The sequence below is a fragment of the Lissotriton helveticus genome, chromosome 10 (assembly GCF_964261635.1).
Source record: "Lissotriton helveticus chromosome 10, aLisHel1.1, whole genome shotgun sequence".
NCBI lineage: Eukaryota > Metazoa > Chordata > Amphibia > Caudata > Salamandridae > Lissotriton > Lissotriton helveticus.
In genome coordinates this window covers 1,054,400,691-1,054,421,765 of record NC_136071.1, presented here as the reverse complement: position 1 = coordinate 1,054,421,765, position 21,075 = coordinate 1,054,400,691, and the positions used below count along the sequence as shown (strand labels likewise).

The 21,075-nt window shown below is 40.5% G+C and overlaps 1 protein-coding gene across 2 annotated transcripts in view; it reads left to right on the top strand.

Annotated features, from left to right (window-relative positions):
• The window catches only part of DGKB (diacylglycerol kinase beta), a 1,755,973-nt gene that overhangs the window by 359,036 nt on the left and 1,375,862 nt on the right, over positions 1-21,075 (top strand). For both annotated transcript variants that reach the window (XM_078663763.1, XM_078663762.1), the window contains one exon: positions 19,705-19,858. In XM_078663763.1, the coding sequence (XP_078519889.1) occupies positions 19,705-19,858 (154 nt within the window). The remainder of the gene's footprint in view (positions 1-19,704; positions 19,859-21,075) is intronic.

The following is a 21,075-nucleotide window of genomic DNA, read 5'->3' as shown; positions in this document are numbered from 1 at the left end:
ACTTCGCGTTCCACTCTCAGAGGCAGTTCAGTGGTGCGAAGACCCCTTCGGTTGCCACTTGCACCGGTGCAGGCTCCTCCCGTGTACTGGTGATCAAGTCCATAGCTGCTTGTAGACAAGGATCTCAGTAAAAACCTGTGCGTGTTTGCATGAGAATGCCCATGAAATACGTCTATGTTTCCAAGTAGGGTATAGTACCCCTTTGCTTTACTTTTGCCAATTTTGCAGCATACATTTTTATTTGCAATGGAAAGTAAATACCACAACAAAATGTTTCATAGCATTGTGTTACAAAACTGATACAAACCCGGTGGACAGCATTAGTAAATTTGATCTTGTTTTTTCCTGCCTGGGGTGTGACCTTACTGGGTAGGCTGTAACACCTTTTCCAGTCCTCTTGAAGTAGAAATAATGACTAATCCCCACTTTTCTTCAACATTTCTCTAACTGTGGGAACGTTCTTTCTGGTTGGTCTTACAGCTCCTGTGTCCGCAGAGTAGACCTCCAGGGACTGGGTATCTTTTCAGCCAGGTTTCCTTCAGAACAAGTCCTTTGTGGTGAGCTAAGCTCCTTTTGAGTCAGGGGTCTTCCTGGTTTTTGAGTTACTGAACTAGGCAAACAGGAAGCCAGTCACTTAGCCATTGGAAATCACTTCCAGTTCCTGGGTGCTAGCATGAATGAGGAGCCCTGGAGATATTGAATGATTCCTGATCTTCCAGAAGGAGACAGAAGTGAGCGTTTTTCTTTCAGCAGGGTCTTTGCATTCTTCCCATGTCCAGGGATGTTCCTAAGGATGAGTTGAAGAAAGTCAAAGTAACTGGCCATCTAAAAGGCAAGAACAAAGGATATTGCCATTGTAATCTCCAAGAAGAGATGATTTGATTTTTTTTATTAATATGACCTTTCATTGAGAATTTCAGATATTATACTATTTTATATAAAACAATTTGGTAACCGCAAGTTCTAATATAACTATTTTGCAATGTTTGTTTTATGATATAGTCTTGATATTTTTGACAAACATATTGGGAAAAAGATTTCATTTTTCAGATTGTTACTCTCCAATATTTCTGATTCAACATAGCAACAAGACCTCAAACACATGCTCTCTTAGTATATTATGATAAAATCTGATTGGATGTGTTACAGGTAGAATTACAAGTTTTTTTTCTTAATTAGATTAATTGCTTTACAATAGGAGTGCATGTATTGGGCTCCAAAAATGATCAAATGTAAAAATGTGCTGTCTATCTTTAAACAATCGGTGTATACATTCTTGAATTTTATTTAGTCTATATATACATCGCTGGATTTTATTTATATGTCAGTGTTTATATTGCGTAACAGTAGAACAAAGTTTATTGTGCAACTAGTTTGATACTTAACTCTAATTTGGATACAGTGAGATAGTAGGAGCCTACCTTCATTAGCATGATGGTGCTTGAATTAACTCAGTCAGTTTTGTTTTCCATTGTGTGGAGTGAATAGAAACCCAAGAAGTAAGTAATGTATTGAATTATAAAAAACAACTAGTTGATGTTTCCCATGATCCCGATGGAACTTGTATTGGACTAAGAGTGGTCACACTTCAGCATTTTGTTAGAGCAAATTGGAAAGTAGCATGCAATCAGTATGATTAAAAAATGCAATGATATCCTATCCTAACGGATATAAAAGAATTTAACACTATTGTGACGTGGTATGCCAAACACGCATACGCACGTCTTTGAAGGTAAGGGATATACTTATTTGATACTGTATGTAAATGTAAATGTAAATGTAGTATACTTGTAAAGCGCACAGCTGCCCCAGCAACGGGGCGTCCCGGCGCTGTATAACTCTGGGGAACCCGTCCTGGCTTTCCCTGTGGGATGGTCCCTTGCTGGGAGTCCCCAAGGTGGAGCCAGGCATCCCCGGAATTGGTGGGGCCGTTGTGGGGATTAGGCAAGCTATTGCCCAGAGTTGCCGAGTGGAACCCCTGATTAGAGTAAGCACCGAAGCGAGAATTATCGAGTCCGCTGACCAAGGTCCACGACCCTGCCGCGTCGGGAATTGAACCCTGGTCCCAGGCTGACTTCTGCTCTCAGGCCTGCCGCCTCTAACCAGTGAGCCACACACAGAGTTATATAAAAAGATTTAAAAAAGTTAATAACATATGGAGTTTTTTTCTATTTGTAGCTTGCAATCATATCACTGATAGGTCTGATGTCATCCTTTTTAGGCAATGCCAATGATAATAAATAAGTAGATATAGAAATATTTCTGAGCTCAAATAAGTAATAATAACACAATATAAACGTAAGAATTACATCAATAAAACTAGAGAAAAATAATGATGTATAGCAAGTAAGAAGGACTAATATTTTGTTATAAGAGCATTAGGAACACAAATGAAGTAGGTGGAAGGCATTTAAATTAATAATGTTCAAATTTTAACACAATGTTATCCACTTTGTGGGAACTGTACAGGAAGTTATACAATGGTGTATTACATCATTTGAGGCCTCCAAAACTGAACTTTGACACACTATTCACAAAAGGATAATTTATGTCTTAGGTGGTTATACTCTGAAAACTGGTAAGCAAATACGTATAAAATGTGTAATCCGGAGGTAAGCATATACTGTCTGGAGGTTATTGACTAGCAGGTGTTTTTGTCATAAAAAAGAACAGAATCAACCTGATATGCAATGTTAATGCAACTGTCTTAGTAACAATATAAAGATGAAGTATCTGGTATGGTGCTACCATACTATTCACTTGGCCTTTTAAAGCATTGTATGTATATTGAATGTCACAAAATATTTAGAAATGTTTGATTTATAATAACGTTGTGTATATCATGTGAAAATAAATTACAGTGATGTAATTTCGTTATAATAAGAACATTCTCATAAGCCTTTTCTCCCTATAATAAATGAGAACAATAAGACACAATGGAAAAATGTGATTGCGAAAGAAAGGAAATGTATGTAATTTTAATGTTTTACATGCGAGTGTTGCAAATCTGAAAATTTGAAAGGGTTTGTAAACATTTTTTTTCATGAGCATGGTGGTGAAGGTAAAATTGAGATACATATGTAGAAATATTTTCTTCCACTCCTGAAAAAGTCCTAGTGTGATAGGGAAATATTTATGCTAAAAAATAGTGGAATCAAATAGTAAATTAAATGTTTTTACCGACTATAATAAGAATGATGAGCATTCCTCTGAAGAAAACTACACACATTTGGAAACCAGTTATTGAAAGTATTGGGTTTATAATCCAACAACAGATTGCAATAAGTGCAGGCCATGGATCAATAGTTTTTCTGAAAGACTGTTTGGTGACTAACCATGGACGAAGCACTACGCTATGCTCGCGTAGTTTGTGAACTTTGCGCAACTTCGCACTACGCGAGCTGCACGTAGCACAGTGCGAACACGCGTAGCGTAGTGCAGCGGTCATTTTTTGCTTGTTCGTGGTCCTCAACGTCATGTTCGTGACCACGAGCAAGCAAAATGACATCCCGGTGAGACTCTCAATGCGGGGAGGTCAGGTTTCTCATTGCGAGTGGTCGTGCATGCACGCGACCGCTCACTTTGAGAAACTACCAGTTCGCGTTGAGAAAGCTGGCGCTCGAGTAAAAATCTACTCGAGCGGCAGAAAACTACAGCTCGCACTGTGCAAGATGCCGTTTTCAATGATTGCACAGTGCCCGATGCTTGTTCGCACTGTGCAATCATTGAAAATGCATCTTTCACAGTGCGAACATGCTACTACGCAGCTCGAGTAGTGCTACGTGAAGTTTGCGTAGTGTGAAGTGCACATCGCGTAGCTTTGCGTATCGCTACTTCCCGAACTACACCCACCCTTAGTGGTGACCTGTCTGGATCTTGTTCATCTTTTGTTTGCATATATGAGTAGTTATGCAGAAGTAACCCAGGGCGTAGATCGCTTAGTAGCGCTATGTGTAGCTACGTGAAGTGCACTTCGCACTATGCGAGCCACACGTAGCTACGCGAACTGCGCAGTGCACCGTGCAAATGCAAAATGCTGTTCGCACTGATTGAACAGTGCCGGAAGCTTGTCCACACTGTGCAATCAGTGCAAACTGCATCTTGCACAGTGCAAGCAGTCGTTTTCTGCTGCTCAAAGAGATTTCTACTCGAGCAGCAGCTTTCTCAACGCAGACTGATAGTTTCTCATCGCGAGCGGTCTTGAGCATATGCGACCACTCGCAATGAGAAACCTGACCTCCCCACATTGAGAATCTTGCCAGGAGGTTTATTTTCCATGCTCGCGATTGGCAAATCGATGTTGCTGATCGCGCACGCGGAAAAAGTCTTTCCGGGATGTAATTTTGCTTGTTTGCGGTCACCAACTTGATGTTGAGGACCGCAAGCAAGCAAAAAAAGACTGCTATGCGTGTTTGCACTGTGCTACGTGCAATTTGCGTAGTGCGAAGTAGCGCACACCACAAAATACGTGAGCGTAGCGTAGTACTTAGCTCAGGGTTATGCAGAACAATGCAAGAGTGTGAAGTATTATGCCGCATGCTGCATCTTTGAAATTTTTTAATGTTCACAAAGTCTAAATGATGTCTGAGTGCAGAATTGAGCCATACATTGGTCTTTAAATAGATAAAGCAGTTTGTATGAGTAAAGACAAGCTGAAGGTACAAATGTGAGGCAATGTATGGGAAATGTTATGCACCCCACTTGTCTTCCGTGGAAAGAAATTATATGAGGCATTAGATTTAAAAGGTAATATCAAGATTCAGTGTCTCGAAAACTCTTGACTCCGGAGAATTACTAGGCAAATTCTGTAACACCTTTAATAATGACTTAATACTGATTATTATAAGGCTCTATAATGAGAGTAAAAACAAAAAGACATTTGGAGAAAAAATAAAATAGTCAGACATTATTTTAATTAGCAAACTAGGTGTGGATCCCCTTTGTTGCGCTAACTACACCCATTTATATTCATCACACTAATTAATGTCAATGTTAAAATATGTATTAGAATATTGGAAATAGAGGAGGGAAGGTCCAATTAAGCAACTGATTAGCAAAGATCGCACTAGTATCATGACATGGACAAGATAACTTAATATTTAGAGTTGAAAATGTTGAATCTAGTCCATAGTAATGGTAAACATAGAGTGGTTGACAGCACAATGCAGAGAAACCCATTGACGGAGTAGTGTGGGATTATTTGATTTTGGCAATAGGATGCATGAATCTTGGGGAGAAGTTAATATCTAGACTAGAAGTTCTGTACTGTTCTGAAACTGCAGTTAGTTTAAATAGAGCTCTGTTAGCTTAAGTTTGAATGCAAAAGCTACACTGTCATCAATTATTTCATTTAAGATGCCATCAGTGAGTTAGTCAAAGATGTAATTTAACATGTCATGAGTGATGTAATATGTGAGGTTATAATCAGTGCACAACAGGGATGCAAATTCTAGTTGGCTCTCTGAACCTTTTTGTTTTTTTAAGCATTAGGTTTTAACTCATTTTGACATCTAACTACAACCTTACTTTAACCTCTGTTTATTTCAGCACATTTTTAGGGTTTTTAAACACAAGCTAAGATCTTATGACCATTTCTACCTATAAGGTTACTTTAACCATTTCTTTTTCAGTGAATTTCTGGCTAGTGTTTAATGTTGTGGGAAGATCATTACCAAACCTGACTATAACCTCTGTTTAATCTTTATTTTTGTTCATGAATTTCTAGGGTGCTTAAACATATTCAGTCGCCACCTCCATTTTGTACAGCCTTTGGCCATTTGCAACAGAGGGTTGCCACGGGCCCACACCCTGTTGGTGGTTAACCCACTGCCGCCTGTTACTCTTCTGCTTGCCCTCTGTTTTCCATCTGTGTGCCTTGATCCCACCTTCTGCCTTCCATGTTTAGCTTGTTGCCACTGCCCCTCCAACCTGCACTCTGTTGCCCTACTCTGTGCCCCTTCCCTTCCCTTCATCCCTGCATGCACTTTTGTGCTGCCACTGCCCCTCATTCTTGCCCTCCATGCTTAGTTTGCTGCCCTTACCTACTTCATCCCTGCCTTCTCTTGTGAGAGTCCATGCCCCTGCCTTCTCCCTCTTGTCTTGTATGGTCTCATGTGCTTCCACTGCCCCTCCCACGTATCCTCTGTGGTTAGCTTGTTGTCCATACCATGGCTTCTGCTTCCTGCTCTCTGTTGTCTGTATCTATTCACCTACCCTTTCTCTCTGCGCTGCATGGGTAGCTTGCTGCATCTGTCTTGATCCAAAATGCCTTCTTTTGTGGTGTGTATGCCCATGTCCCTTCTTCCTGTCATTCATGGTCCTTTGAGCTGCCACGTCCCCGCTTACCTGGCTGCACGTTCAGCTTGCTACCCTTGTCCCCAACCCCCTGCTGCTTCCCTTATCTGAGTCTATGCCCCTATCCCCTCCTTCCTGCCTTCCATGGTCTCTTGTGCTTCCTTTGCCCATCCTGCCTGCCCTACATGGCCCATCTTACTGCCACTGCGTCCCTCCCAACTACCCAGCATGGTGAGCTTGTTACCCCTTTCCCTGCTCCTTCAGCCCTGCTTCCAGAAAAACATCTAAACAGTGCTCAGGTCCTTGATGAAAAACAGACACACACAGCTGTGCCCAAGTCGAGTTCGTGTTTCAAGTTTTTCTCAAGTAAAACTCCTAACAGTCCCCTGCTATTCCCTGGGGCACAGAAACCCATGTCTGATCCTGGGGTCATCCAGTACTTGGGCGATGTGGCTTGTTAGAATGCCACAACTATTACAAACAACCCTACACTAGTAAAACATTGGTTCAAAAAGGAATTTTCTCACAGTTTTCTGATGGAAAGTTCTGGAATTTTTGGAGAGCACCAAACCTCCCACCATCCAATGTTCCCATCCAGTGCTCCCTTACTTCTACCATTAAAAATGTTACTTCACATATGATAGAGGCCATAGTATATTTAAGAGGAACTGGTCCAATATATGACTGTGTGAAATTAATATAGTTTTAATGTGGTCTTTCCATGTTTACAATTTGGGGCTGTTCCCGTTAACTGCAATAGGCCCACCCATAGAATTAGGGTACAATTTTTATTGGAAGAAGAGGGGGAACATTATATGATGAGATTTTTGCCATTTGCTGAAATGCTTACATTTTTGTTTAGTGCTACACTGTTTATTAAAATCCATTCGGCCATATCATATTCAAGAACACACAAACATTCCCCTTATATTTTTGGGACCGGACACTCTGGGGATCAACATAATAGCAAAATAACATATGACCCAAAGGTACCCTTCCCATCAATAACAAACCCTCCCCCCAACCAAATCTGCAGGGAAAAAAAGCTCTGCTCATAATATTAAATTGAAAGATTGAAGCTTTAAATTTTGTTCTTGGTTGATAGCCTAGTGCCATTAATTTCTTAGAAATGTTCTGTCAGTCTCCTCATGGTTGATAGCCTAGTGCCATTAATTTCTTAGAAATGTTCTGTCAGTCTCCTCACAATAAAGAATCATACTGGCACATTTAGTCAAAACGTCCCAGTGCTTTCCAGAGTGATGGAAGCACGGTATTTGAAAGGCTTAAACAAATGACATTATATATTGACTTCCATTTAGGCTTGAAATATAGATGTGACCCATTCCTGTTTCTGGCAGCTGTTAGAGTGCTAGGATGGAACAGATTCAATGGAACCACTTTCGATAATATATCCAATTGTATGCTGCGGTCAATTATGCTGCCCCCTGACAAAGCATACCATATGCCACTCATGCTTAGCTATAGCCTTAAGAACGTCTGGCTCCCACCAAGACCAGCAAAATTGCCAGTAACTCGCATATCCTATCATCCCACATAACAGCCATCCTGCTTTCCCCCAGACTAAAACTCCAACCAGCCGCCAGAGGAGTACGAGGACTCGAACAAAAGATATAGAGAGGCACTGAAAGATAAGAACCCACACCTGCCCTATCAGTGTTTCTTTGCATGATTTTGAAGTTTAGCATTGAGGAGAGGCTCCATTTATTTCTATCTGACTTCCGGGCATGCCCTTCCATGCCCACTACAATGGCTTCCAGATAGGAGATCTCAATGTCCATTCACTATCCATGTATTCTCAGATTTTCCCAGTAGAAGCAGTACCCAAGATCCTCAAGATTGTCCAGTTTGTCATGCAATTGCTGCTTTACTGAGGGAGTTGTTTGCTTACACTGTTTCTAGCATGTCCTTTTGGGTTTCAATGCCCCACAATCTATGACCCCCTTGTCAATTGACCAAACTTTCTGCAATTCCTTAGCATCTTTCTTTCGATAAAAAGCCTGCAACATTTACAACACTTCTCTATGAATCAAAACACTAGAGTTTGGTCTGCTAATACAACTCCTCCACAAGAGACAATTTCACCCCTCATATCCTGCCACTCCCTATGGCTTGCCTCAAGCAAACCCAGCCAATTTATCTGCCTTTTCACCCACCACATTTGATCAGGTTCTTAATCGTCTTATCAAAGCACAATCCAGAACACCAGATTACCCTTGTCCATCAAGAATACTACAAGTGGCTCCAGAGGTCATAGCACAATATCTCACCAACTTGTTTAATCTTATTTCCAAGACCATAGTATCTCCTAAGCAAAAGAAAGCGACAACTATCCTTCCCCTTCTGAAAGATCCCAACCTGGATACACTGGATCCCAGTAACGATCGTCTTTTTTCCCATCTCCCCCTCTCGGCAAAAGTCACCTTAATAATAATAACCGTCTCTTGGGCTCGACCCAGTACAGCTTCAGGAGTGAGCACTGCAGGGAGCTGGCTGTGATCACTGCCACTGAAATCCGATGTGAGGTAGACAAAGGAGTGAATGCTGCATTAAATCTTTTAGAGCTCTCTGCGGTGTTGACACTGTCGACCACAGCCCATTGATAAGTCATCTCCAAAGGCTAGGTATTGGTAGCTCAGCTGCTTCTCTTCTGAAACCTTTTCTATCTGAGCGAGACCAACCTGTGGAACTTGGCAATTATGCAACTCCCTCCTTCCGACTACCCTGCGGTGTTCCACAGGGCTTTTCGCTCAGCCCTTCCGTTTCTAATCTATATGTCACTTCCATGGCAGTCTTATCAAACCCTTTGGCTTTGTTATGGTGCCCTATGCCAATCATGCTCAGATTGTCATCTCAGTGACTAGCAATATTCTGGACACAGATGGCAGGTTTCAAAACTGCATGCAACATGTTAGTAAGTGGATGTTGGAGAACTGCCTGAAATTGAATGTAGGCAAGACCAAGGTCCTGCTCTTTGGATCAAACCTTCTGGTCACTTAATTGGTGGCCTCAGGAACCTGGCTGTCTTCCTACACCAGTAACAAAAGCAAAAAAATATAGGAGCACTTTTTGATATAGCTTTATCTTTTAAACACCAGGCTAATGCTATTACCTCCTCAAACTTCTACTCTTTAAAAATGCTCAGAATTTCATTTCCATTTATACTTCACAATCTCCTCAAAACAGTTGTCTCTGCCTTCATCATTTCTAAATTAGACTACCTTAACACCCTCTTTGTTAGTCTACAGAAAGGGCTTCTTGGCAAGTTACAGGTTCTTTAGAATGCAGCGGCTGACTTCCAGATAGGGATTTCCATGCATCAGTCTGCCAAACAAGCTCTCATCTTCCTTCATTGGCTCCCCATGATGAAAAGGATAGACTGTAATGCCTTATGTATTGGCTACAGGGTCTTACACAATTCTGGACATGAATACTTAAAACACTGGTTCCATCGGTATGTCCCATCAAGAACACTCTGCGTCCAATCTTGTTGAGGTTTCTAGATTCCGGATATCTAATTGGGAATGCAGAAGTTTTGTTACCACTACTTCCAAAGTGTGGAACAGCCTTCCCACACATTTAAAAAAATCCTCAGAACTGCTTCATTCAGGAAGGCCCTTAAGAGCTGGCTGTTTACTCTTTTGTCACTGTCCACAATGGGTTAAGAACTCAGCTATTATTCTTTGTCAAACTATTTTCCTATCAGGTGAAGCGCCTAAATGTCTTCAGACATTAGTTCATGCTTTATACATCTAAAATTAAAATCACATCGAAAGCACTGATTTAGCATTGGATCTAAGCTTCTGACCTTAGCGTCGAGGTCGGTCTTCAATTCAGCCAGGCTCTTCTCTATGCCCCCCTCAAATCATGTTTTAGATCCATTTTGAAAGTGTGAAGGCTGTCCAGAAGATCAGACTTTGTAAATGACATGGGGGAGGCACAGCACGAGCATCTAGTTCTTGGCCATATGATTCTAATAGTTCTAGTATCAGCCTTGATTTGCTCAAATTGGCCAAGAGTCCACCTCATACGGTCTTCTTCTTTGGGGGATTGTGGGGGTCTATTCAAACCCCCTCAGGCACTCAGGCCAGCCCTCCCAGAAAACCTGAATATGGCCTTTCTCTCATTCTTTCCTACCATGTTCAGAGATGGTTTCCTCATTTCCAGGGTCAACCAGTGGTCTGGCTACCATAGGCTACCATAGGTTCAGTATAGTCATAGGGGGATCAGAGAAGCAAGTATATCTTGAGTGGGGGGTCTTTTTTTCTGGATCGCTTTTACTCTCACCTCAACACAGGAGAAGGTCCTCGACAGTGTCTCACACAGAAGACCTTCACATTACATATGGGGCCTGCCAGGCCTTTCTTTCACTGGCTCTGTCCTAGCTCTTGGTTGCATGAAGTTAGAGGGGGTTCCTAAGTCTGCCCAAGAATAACACCAACCCAGCCAGGGTAAGACTGGGACAGAAATTAAGCCTGGGCACTAAATTAAATGTGTCCCCATTAGCAAATCAGGTAACTAAAAAGGTATCCCACATTTGAATATCAGGGCAGTGTTAAAAGTGTAAAGTCAGATGTATAGGTGTTTTGCAGGATATGGGAGATTATATTCATTTATGCTTGCTGAATGTAACGTTTGGGGTAATAGCAGAGGAATTAACAGTAAGAACTGTATCACTAAACCACCCCACAAACAGCCAAAAACAAGTCTCACATTGATATTTCAGACCAGCTCTACGGTCACTGCCAAAGGACCCTACATGCCAATCAGACCCTGGCCACAGCACCCATTCCGCAGGCACAGATGACACCCGCTGCTACTCCAATACTCTAAGGTATCTCCAGCTCTCCTGAAGAGCAGGCAACCACCAACCTGTCACCTCGGGACTCTAGGGACCCATGCCCCAAGGCTGCTATGCACTGCTAATCTCATGTGCTTCAGGATGGCTCCCTCATGTGGCCTCTTACCACAAGCCCAGGGCACTCCAGTCACCTCTTCAAATTCCTGCCACAGCACAGAGTCCACCCACTAATCAAGCCGCAACTATGCCCCAGCAGCCTTCCTCTCTATGCTACAGTGTCTCGTCGTTCCCCAGTTGCATCTTATTGATGGTCAGAGGCTCCGCATTCCTCTCTTGCACATAATACAGTTGCGCAGAGTCCACCCTTAGTGAAGGAAGTCATCATTTGCAACCACCACCAGGCCCCAGCAGCCTTCAACTCTAGGCCATAGCACCCCACACTTACTCCACATGTGCATCCACTAGAGCCAAAGTCACCCTACGTCACCTCCCAGGTGCCAAAGCCAGCCTCTCAGACACCCAATAACACAGGCCAGCCCGGCTACTCCATTTTGCCACACCCGGAATCGTGTTTTTTTTTATCCACACTTATTTTTGTAGGTGATTCTGGTAATACACATTTTTGGGATTTATGCATGCCATATCACCTAGGATTACCCGAAAACCAAAGTTTTTAGAAATTTCTGGAGTTGGTGCATTTCTCTAGGTGTCTGTTGGGAGTGACGTCTGGTCCTGCACGTACATAATACAGATATCTCAGATCACAACCTCTCCTTGGTGTCAAGTGTATGGATCACAGTTCAAAACCATATAAAAGGCACCCATGTCTGATAACCACCTCTCAGAAGGCCTAGTGGAACACAGATTAGTGTCATGCTTTTGGAGGGATATTTTCCTGAGTGAAAACGACTGAAGGAAGCAACCATGCTTGAAGGAAACATCTTGAAAATTTGACAATTGTCTTGTTGAACATGTTGTCCTGGTCAGCTAATCATGGTGAGTGAGGTATGGCACCTTCTGCATGCGGGAGACTTGAGAATATTATTGTGTTTTAGAAAACGGTGCTTAAAATGTGACAAATGTCATGTGCAGAGTATTCTACTCACTGGCCAGTCAGGGAAAAGGAAGTCTGCCTTGCACCAACTGATTTCCTAGGCCATAAAGCATTTGAAAATTTATGGAAGCATTTTCACAAACAGCAATTTGAAGTATGTTTAGTAGTACTACAGTAGTAAAACTTGCATACTACAACATGCAATTCACAAACCGCATTTCTCCCTCTCCTATCTTTTCTAGACAGTGAACTCCACCACTAATGCAGAGACCTCTGCACATGTAGATCTATATTTTAGTAGGAAATGTCAAAGGTATCGGCGAAATGGCTGGAAAATGGGATAAGGAATAAGGAAGATTATTTGGAAGAACATTTAAACAAAGCACACACACACACACACACACACAAGAGTGAGCTCATTGTTATTCACAAACTGCAAGTTACTACAGCCAAAAGGTTCCTAAAACTGTTATAAACAGTACGTGCAGCAACACACATGGCTCAGGTACCACAACACTCTTCCACAAAAGAAATGGAGGAAGAAACTGAAAAAAAAAGTTAAGGAACAGTAAATAAATTGAAAAAGTGAATTTTTAAAATGTTTTTTAAATAAATATATAAAAGCTATTAGCTTTGAAAAACAAATATAATAACAATAATATTATTTTTATATTAAAATTATAATACATTTTAAAGCTTTTATTAAATAATTATTAGTAATCTATGCAAGACCTTTAATAATCTATGCACAACCTTTAATACAGTTTAATATAGGCCTTTTCTTGCGTAGGAATATTTTAAATTAAGTTAAATATATTTGAAATTATTGATTGTTTTAATAGTTAATATACTAAATAACTGAATAATGATTGAGGTATGTTTCATTATTGTCATTACTATTGATATTAATATTATTTCTCATTTAAGTTAAAATGCTATCACATTTGAATTCATTTTAATAATTTGAGATACAAAATACATAATATACATTTATTACACATTCATATTTTATATCAAATATTATAATCAAATATAGTTACTATTGTAAACGTGTAGCAAAAAAAGTGTAATGTTACTCCAAGGTGCAGGAGTTGATTTGCACATGATTAATCTGCAAATTTACCATCATTTTCTTCTTCACAATAAACTCCTGAGTTTGACATATATCTTCAAATGAACTGTGCACCATAAAAAGTGATTCTGCCACAATTTCATGTTCTGCACTAATATTACATAATTGATTTGTAGACTTAATGTGCAAGGAAAACTCACACATATTTGGTATTCTACTTTCCTGAGATTCAGGACTACTTTTCCTTAGTTAGTGTTCCCAACTTATAGTTCTTTTCATTGAGAAATGCGTCAAACTATTTAGCAAGTCCGTTAAAACATTAAAATACCTCCATATGTTTCAATCTACTGCCAGTTTGCAATGAAATATTGATGCAAGATCTGCTCCAATGCATAGCAACAAAGACACCAAAGAGGTATGTCTACCCAAACAATGTTATGCTGAATTTTTTAAAAAGGTTCTAACTCAGAGGTGTGCAGACTTCTGTGCATTTAAAGGGTAAATGTATAGTTTAAAATTGATTACATATGGAATCTATAGAAAATGTAAGAATGACGAAAGTTCACCCAGTCATTTATTTATGACATACCTAGTAGTTAATGAACTATGGAATTAAATGCTGTCAAGCATTCAATAAGTTAAGGAAGAAGGCGTTGGTTAAACATGTTTTTTATCTGTAACCAACTGGAAAAAGAAGAGCAAATCATCTGAATAAACAAAAGATGAAAGCTGTATCAGTGAGTAAAACATTAATCATGTAACATTAAAAGTGGTCAGAAAGTGTAACAATATAAGACTACTGCTGAGATAAGTAAACTGGCCCCTATAAAAAGGGCCATTTACAAGCTTAGAAAAAAAAATGTAAGCATCAGGAGATAAGGGATGCCTATCTAGAACTTTATGCAACTTAGATACTACATTTGACTCATTTTGTCACATGTGCATTTGCTGTAAATAATGGGAATATATTACAGACACACAATTTTTAATTATGGCATAGTCAGAGGGTGAATATTAGCTTAATAAATTTACTAATGCACGTTTCATTTCTATCATTATATTGTAAATAGTTTGGAAGATTATATTGCTTTTTATATCAACTATTTGCTCTAGTTATCTACACAACTAGTCTTGGCTATATAGAACAATTTTGATCTACCTTCTTAAGTTGGTGATGAGGTTTATGTTTCTTGATACATTTCATGTTTTAGTTTAATGCGATTTGGCTACCTAATGTATTTGTTTTTAGGAATAACAATGTGAATGTGTGTGGTTGACCTGTCATCCTTAGGGTGACCTTCTCCCAAACGTGTTGCCTGCTTACCGCCTCCATTTGCTCTATCTTTGTTTTGGTCTCAGGACTCTGAGTAATCTACCACTGCTGGACAGTGCTAAAGTGCATGTGCTTCTCTCCTAAACATGGTGACATTAGTGTATACATGATTGTCATATTTAGTTTACTTATAAGTCCCTTGTAAAGCAGTATAGCATATACCCACCGCCTGTTATCTAAGTGCTACTAGTGGGCCTTCAGCGCTCGTTGTGCCACCCAACAAAGTAACCTTTCGAACCGGTCTCAGGCCTGCCATTGCAAGACCTGTGTGAGCAGTTTACAGCCACTTCAACTTGGCATTTAAAACCACCTGCCAACCCTTAAACTCCCCTTTTATCACACAGTATGTCCCTGCTAAGGTAGGCCTTTTCACCACTGTGAGGCCTGATCCTCTCATAGGCTAGCATTGGGAATTCCTTAAAACAACTTTAAGCTGTAATTCCTAATTAGAAAGGAGTAGCTGCATCATGTTTCATATTGTTACAAAGTAGAAATCTTCAAGATTGTTGGTTTCAAGTTTATCTTTATTTGTAGTTCGATTCAGGTTGCTTAAGGTAGTGCCAAGATGGTAAATAAGCAATAATGTACACCCCATCAGGAGCAGTATATCCTTACTGCTCAGCCTGCTGTCATCAACTGCCTAACCCCCTGCACCCAACATTCTATGCAGTCATCACATTCTATAGGCAACTAGGCTGAACAGGAGGAAAGAGCAAAGGAAGAAGAAGAGCGTGAAATAACCTCACAACATATCCTCTCCCTTTACACCTAAAAGAATGAATAAAATGAATAAAGAACAGAACCAAAACGCCAAATAAACAATGGTGTAGAGAAGAAAAATGTAAAGCATATAATAAGCAATAGCATTTAAGAGAGGTGTGAAATAACACCTAAAATAACAAAAATCGAACCAACGATCCAAACGCATGCCTAAAATAACAAAAATAGAACCAAAGAACACACGCACACCACCCTCTTCCTCACGAAGAAAGACGAAATATAATGAAACTCTGAAGAATAAGAAACCTCAGAATATGAACAACATGTACAAACATGAACACCAGACGTCTCCGGTATACCTATGAAGAGAGAAGAAAAATCCGCCAACAGACAGTGAACCGGCACGGTAAGCATGGCAGGACATCAACTCACAACAATAGTAAAACATGAATGTACATGATATTTGAATTTCAAGAAAAGAAGAATACATGAAATGTACCAACAAAAAAATAGCAGGATACACTCTCCCGTCATAGAAACTAAAACATGTGATACACTCACACACAGGCAACAGAACTGATAAATGAAATACCAGAATTACACTGAAATATAGTGGGATACACTCACCCGTCACAGAAAACCATACATTGGATCGACTCACCCACAGGCAATATAACTGGCAAATACCAGAATTACACAACAAAACATGAGATACACTCACTCACAGGCAACAGAACTGATAAATGAAATACCAGAATTACACTGCAATATAGCGGGATACACTCACCCGTCACTCACCCGTCACAGAACACCAAACATGGGATTCACTCACCCACAGGCAATATAACTGGCAAATACCAGAATTAAACAACAAAAGGTGGGATACACTCACCCAACCAATAAATAGAACAATAAACCGTGATACACTCACCCGTGAACATGGAAATACCATAATCAAAGAACTCATAAATACTAGAATTACACTATGTGCCTGAAGGTAATGTAGAATAACAAGAATGCACAGTAACTAGCATAGCATGTAGAATAACAAGAATGCACAATAATAATAACACTAATAGTGCGTTAAGCATAACAAGTAAAATACTAGCAATACATAGTAAATATAAGAAACATCAGATAAAGCATATAATAACAATTACCAACAGAAAAGGACATTATGTCGCCGGTACTCGATCTAAGTACCCAAGTATAATGCAGATAATGGATATAATAATCAATAGAAATACAACAAAAATGTATCTCACAGGTACTCAATAGAAGTACAATTGGCTGTGTAAAATCAAAAAGCTTTTGAATAGCTGTTCACCTAAGAAATAATAGTACAAGTTAAAATAATATAGTGCAGTACCAAATTATGCCAAAAGATGGAAAACTAAACCTACTTTAAAGAATATTGGCATCAGAAGTATTATAAAATAACAAGAACCTTCGTGTTAAATGAACAAGAAAATACATTGCCACAGAATTAAAGTATGTCAGAAGAACATCATGACTGCCAAAACAAGAAACTAAAATAAGAAAAGTAGTCACCGTAGTCTGGGATCTATGGAAAACTGAGGCAATTGTATACATTTGAAACATGGTGGAAAAGTCTTGAATTATGGGTCGGTGCTTTCTAAGTCCAAGAAATATTGAGAAATAATGGGAAAACAGTTTGAAGAAGAACGCTCACCTCGCAGCAAAAATACTTTCCACAACAGTCACCAAATGCTCCTATGTGATCGCGTCGATGAACATGAGGGAAAATAAAAATCATGCAGCAGCAGCAGAATGTCCGTCTGTATGAGACAAGTATCCAAGTGATGTGGTTGGCATAGCATGGACGCAGGCTTCATTAATCTTAAAATGGCGGCACGCATTATGACGGCGTGCCGGATGGCTTCCAGAGAGGACGAGCACCAAAGCGTCAAAGGCAAGCAGAAATAGGCAGACGTCACAGAAGATCGAAGGAAGGCTCGAGAAACACAGGTGAGGCAGTGCGAGTAGTGTTAACTTTTAAATGTCAAAACCTGACAGTTGGCACACTGTGAGAAAGACATCAAATACACAAATACAATCTTCTTGAAACCCAGCACTAATGCCCACTGTTGAGTGTAACACGTAAAATCACTGTCGGTAAAGCTCAGGAAAGCTTAAGGTAGTGCCAAGATTGTAAATAAGCTATAATGTACGCCCCACCAGGAGCAGTATATCCTTACTGCTCAGCCTGCTGTCATCAACTGCCTAACCCCCTGCACCCAACATTCTATGCAGTCATCACATTCTATAGGCAACTAGGCTGAACAGGAGGAAAGAGCAAAGGAAGAAGAAGAGCATGAAATAACCTCACAACACATATCTTTGGAATGGTAATGATAACTCCTCTTTAGTGGTAGATATGGATTTGACATTACTATTTTAGAAATGAGACTTTTAGAAAGAGGACTTTTCTCTGCTCTTAACTTAGCTCTGTGTGCTTGAGGCCTGTCTCCAATATATGTCTGTGGTGGGTGACAGCTACACTTTGTGCATTCCCCCTCGACCATCACAAACACAATTAGGGTGGGTGTGACAGAGTACTCATCTGCAATCATCTACATTCGGATAGCTCTTCCTGGGCAGGAAGAGGGAGGAGGAGCTGACACTTACACCAGAATCGGCAGTGTCTTGTTTCCCACACAAAGGGCTAATTACCCCCTACCCTGGCAAACAGGGTTGGGATAAAAGGGGACATGTGCACTTCAAGGGCCTGCTTTGACGTCACCCTCACTTCAAAGGCATATTTGGGTCTAAGTTCTGGGACTCTGACCCTCCCAAGACAGTACACAGCTGGACCTGTGAAGAACTCTGGGAAGAGTAAAGGCTGCTGCACTATAAAGATTTCCACTCTGTTTGACTGACTGTTCTAAAGGAACTGCATCTCTGCTTTGCTGAGCTGCTCTTCTGCCTGCTGACCCCTGCCCTGCAGAGGACAAGGACAGGACCCATCTCACTTGAACCCAGAGTGATTCCTAAGGCTTCCCGGCTTGCCATCTTTTCTGAAGTCTCAGGGCCATCAAAAACTTCCTACAACCTTTCTGCTGCTGGAATTTGTCATCTGTGAGTTCTCTATTGCCTGAGGTGCCAATCCAGCCCTGTACTTTACAATTGGATTCTGCAGCTGTTTTTGATTCAATATCAACACAGTGACAACTTTGAGCGGATCAGAACTGACACAGTGACCTTTGACTTCAATGCAGTGCCTCTAGGGGCTCTCTCTGCATGGCTCGAGTATGACACGGGACTCAACTAACATGTTAGATGATACACAGTGCTTGCATTGTAAGGTGTTCGACACGGGACCCGGCTGCAAGGGTATACATCAAAGTATCCACACAAAAACGTGGATTGGAACCTACGCATCAAGACTTTGATGTCGATGCTTTGCTCCATCCAAGGTATTTTCTCAGCAGGACCTGCATGAGTCCTGATGCCAGCCTGCATTTCATTGTGGTCCAGTATGACCTCAAGTAACCACTTTGCGCTATTAAATTCTAAGCACTACTTTTTGATTTAATCTTTAAATATTTATGACTCTGAATTTTACTTCTGGGATTTTTGTAATTTTGCTCTTGTTTTATTAATAAAAACATAATCTATGTTCTAACCCTGTGTGGAGTATTTCTGTGGTGTTTTCATTTTGTTACTGTGTGTTTGTGTTGCACACATACTTTACACATTGGTTCTTTAAATAAGCTTGACTGCTCTGTGCTAAGCTACCAGAGGATAGTCAAGGGTAATCTTTTAGTGTGCATCTAGCTTACTCTTACTGAAGTGGTGGTTGCTGCTTGGACAGGGTGCATACCTCTACCAACCATAACCACAGTTCTAACATTGTGTATTCTTATAAATAAAATAGAATAAATAATAAAACACAGAAACTGTAATCAATGTAAACTCTGAAAAACTGACTCCCCCTCCCTCACAGGGGGAGTGGTTAGTGAATGGCTCTCTGGAATGACACAGGTGCTGGAGTGCAGCATATTTTAAGAACAGGAGTAAATTGCAGCTCTGTGGCTCCTCCATCTCATTTTAGTAAGCTAGAAATCAAGAGGTTTGCTAATTTCCTTTTACTATGTCCAAAGATATTGTATTTATGTCTTAAGTGGTTTGCTCAGGTCCTTCTACTATGTCCAAAGATATTGTATGTATGCCTTAACTAATAAAGACCGATAATTGTAAGTGGTGTTATTGAAAATTTAAGGAAGTCACTAATTGAGATTGATAGATTTATTACAAAAAACTAGCTTCACTAACATTTGATCGCCTTGCATGATTTCTCTTTGTCACCTTAATGTTACTTCATCATATAAGATCAGTATGCATTTCAATTGCTTTATACACACAGTTCTTCTTGTTCTGTTTATTTTTAGGCAATGGATTTTGAAGGATTCCAGTTATTCATGAAAACCTTTCTAGAAGCTGATTTGCCAATTGATTTCTGCCAACATCTCTTCATGTCATTTAGTAACAAATTTCCACATGCCAGCCCATCGCTCCAAACAAAGAGCCAGCTCCTCTCTGGAGGTATGTAGTGACCATACAGTTAACCTTACAATTTTTGCTCATAAACACCCTAAATGCCTGTATGCACAACCAGAGCGAAACAGCAAGCCTCAAGAGCAAACACACCTCTCCCAATAATCTCCAACAAATAGTCCAGTGATCAAAATGTGTTGTTGTATAGTGTGCACATTCACTACTCCCGCTGTTTCCAGAGGGCGATCCCAAGGACCAAAATTGGTTCAATCACAACTGTGAAGTAACCCTGGGCGTAGTTCACGAAGTAGTGCTATGCGTAGCCCACGAAGTGCACATTGCACTACGCGAGCTACGTGTAGCACTACGCGAACTGCGTAAAGTACCGTGTTCGCACTGTGCAAGATGCCGTTTTCAATGATTGCACAGTGCGGACAAGCATCCGGCACTTCAATGCAATCATTGAAACTGGCATCTTGCACAGTGCGAGCTGTAGTTTTCTGCCGCTCGAGGAGATTATTACTCAAGCGGCAGCTTTCTCAACGCGGACTGGTAGCTTCTCATGGCGAGCAGTCGCGAGCATACGCGACCACTCGCAATGAGAAACCTGACCTCCCCGCGTTGAGAATCTCGCCGGGAGGTTTATTTTCCATGCTCGCGATCGGCAACTTGATGTTGCTGATCGCGAACGAGGGAAAAGTCTCTCCAGGATGTCATTTTGCTTGCTCGCGGTCGCCAACTTGACGTTGAGGACCGCGAGCAAGCAATAAAATGACAGCTGTACTACGCTACACGTGTTTGCACTGTGCTACGTGCAGTTCGCGTAGTGCGAAGTTGCGCAAACTGTGCAAACTACGCGAGCGAATACGTTTCAAAGTAATTTAGTCCATCCAATTATTATGAATCCAAAATGTTCTTTAATCTTCACATGAATATTGTAAAAACAGTTGCAGAATTACCAAATAAAGATGTATCAAGCCTACCCTGGATCCAAGAGGGATTAGGTACACAAAAGGAGGAACCAACGATTGTGTCTATTACAGTGCTGATATTCATGATCCTAGTCACAGAAGGACACAACTAACCAATACGCCCTGATAAAGTCCACAGAAGTTGGACTAAACGCGTTGGCTGTTTTTACAATATTCATGTGAAAATTAAAGAACATTTTGGATTCATACTAATTAATTTGACTAAATTACTTTGGAACTTATTCGTTGTGGTGCACTTCACAGTCGTGATTGAACCCTATATGCCTGTACTGT